Source organism: Triticum urartu, chromosome 7A, assembly GCF_056163025.1.
Source record: "Triticum urartu cultivar PI428250 chromosome 7A, HENAU_Tu73, whole genome shotgun sequence".
NCBI lineage: Eukaryota > Viridiplantae > Streptophyta > Magnoliopsida > Poales > Poaceae > Triticum > Triticum urartu.
In genome coordinates this window covers 191762246-191763957 of record NC_141879.1, presented here as the reverse complement: position 1 = coordinate 191763957, position 1712 = coordinate 191762246, and the positions used below count along the sequence as shown (strand labels likewise).

At 46.4% G+C, this 1712-nt stretch overlaps 1 protein-coding gene across 1 annotated transcript; it reads left to right on the top strand.

Annotated features, from left to right (window-relative positions):
* Positions 1–527: 527 nt before the first annotated feature.
* On the top strand, positions 528–1316 carry LOC147958948 (uncharacterized). Its single transcript, XM_087532377.1, has 3 exons — positions 528–602; positions 842–991; positions 1203–1316. Exons 1-3 carry the CDS (start codon positions 528–530, stop codon positions 1314–1316), a joined length of 339 nt encoding a protein of 112 aa, XP_087388503.1.
* Positions 1317–1712: the final 396 nt, after the last annotated feature.

Genomic DNA, 1712 nt, shown 5'->3' with positions numbered 1-1712 from the left:
CTCTAATTTAAATGAATAACCGTATTGCAATGAACATGATCTAATTATATTCATGCTCAACGTAGACACCTGATAACATTTATCTAGGTTCAATACTAATCCCGAAGGCAGATGGAGTGTGCGATGGTGATCTCATCAACTTTGGGAGTGAATAGCAAAAAACTACCACATTACGGGCTATCGTTCCGGAAAACTACCGCTTTTTTTAATTTTTCAAAAAACTACCACAAAAGTGGCTGGCTGTTCCAAAAAACCCAAGTGGCCAAACGGTTAACATTTAACTGGGGTTATGACATGTGGGGCCCGCCCGTTAGGATTTTGTCGGCCACAGTGCTCACGGCGCGCGGGTGACAGCCGTTAGGGCGCACGGGCCATCCCGACCAGGTCAAAACGGATCCCGCCCTCACTCTGTCTCCCTCTCGCTCACTCACTCTCTCCCCCTCACTCTCACTCTCCCCCTCGCTCTGTTTCCCCTGGCCGAGCTCTCCATCGTCGCCGACCACCTCAGTTCCTCATCGCCGGCCAGGATGCCTTCTTGGAATGATGGGGATGAGAGCTCCGACGACAGCATGGGGGGCAACCTGATGGACATGGAGTACTTTGTAAGCCTCATCCTCCTCCTCTCTGTCATTATCTAGGGTTAGGGTTGAATCGATTTGGGAATGAGGGTTGATGAGCTGTATATTTGTATGGATGGATTCGTTTGGTTTGGTTATCTATTAGTTTTGATCTAGGGTATGGATGGCACTGTGATGTCTGATCTGACCTTGAGCAAGGCAAAGCTTGACTCAAGTTGAACTAGTTGATGCATTGGTTCTGATCTACCTTTTACTGCATGTAGGACACACCTGACACCATCCCTGAGCCACTCTGGTGTGGTGCTCCCATGGAGGAAGTTGCCAAGTGTACTCTGCATGATATGAAGCCTAGGAAGTGTGTTGCTTTTAAAGGTGCTAAGACTGGGAGGAGGTTCTATGGATGCCCTGTTCAGGTGAGTAATTGAGTATGCTGGGTGGATTCAGTTATGCCTAGTGGATTCAGTTATGCCCAGTGGTTACTGAATTTGTACATTAACTCTGTTTGAACTGAATTTAGTACTGAATTTATGGTTACATGTCCTCCTTGACAACCCTCTTTTTGAATTGAAGTTAGAACTGAATTTATGCATTTTCTGAAGTATGTGTTCTCTGATCAAACTACAGGGAGGTGTGAATTGTGGTGTAGTTCAGTGGGTTGATCCTGCCTGGCCTGATGTACTTAAGAACTGCCTCATCAAGTTGTGGGAAATGTTCCATGAGCAAAACCTTGGAAGGTAGTCTTGGAGTCTCCCCATCTGATGTACTTAAGGTCCTTGCACAACTGCTCATGTGCATCAGGTACCTTTGGGTCATACCATTTCCTCTCTTACTTCTTCTTCAATCTTATCTTCCTTCCAGAAGGTAGTCTTGGAGTCTCCCCATCTGAGTCAGAAATGCCCACATCACCAGGGAAGCAATACTCATCAGCTTCAGGTACAAAATCTTGAAACTTTGGGATCTCTGGCTGACTGTGAGCTCTGGAAGTTGGACCTGGATTTGCTGCTGCTCTTCTCACAGGCTTGAGTTTCTCAGGCCTGCATTTTTCCACAACTATTTCCTCTCCACTGTCAGCCTCTTTCTCATCCTGCCAAAACTCTGAAACATCACTGTCACCTTCAAACTGTGGTCTGTCTT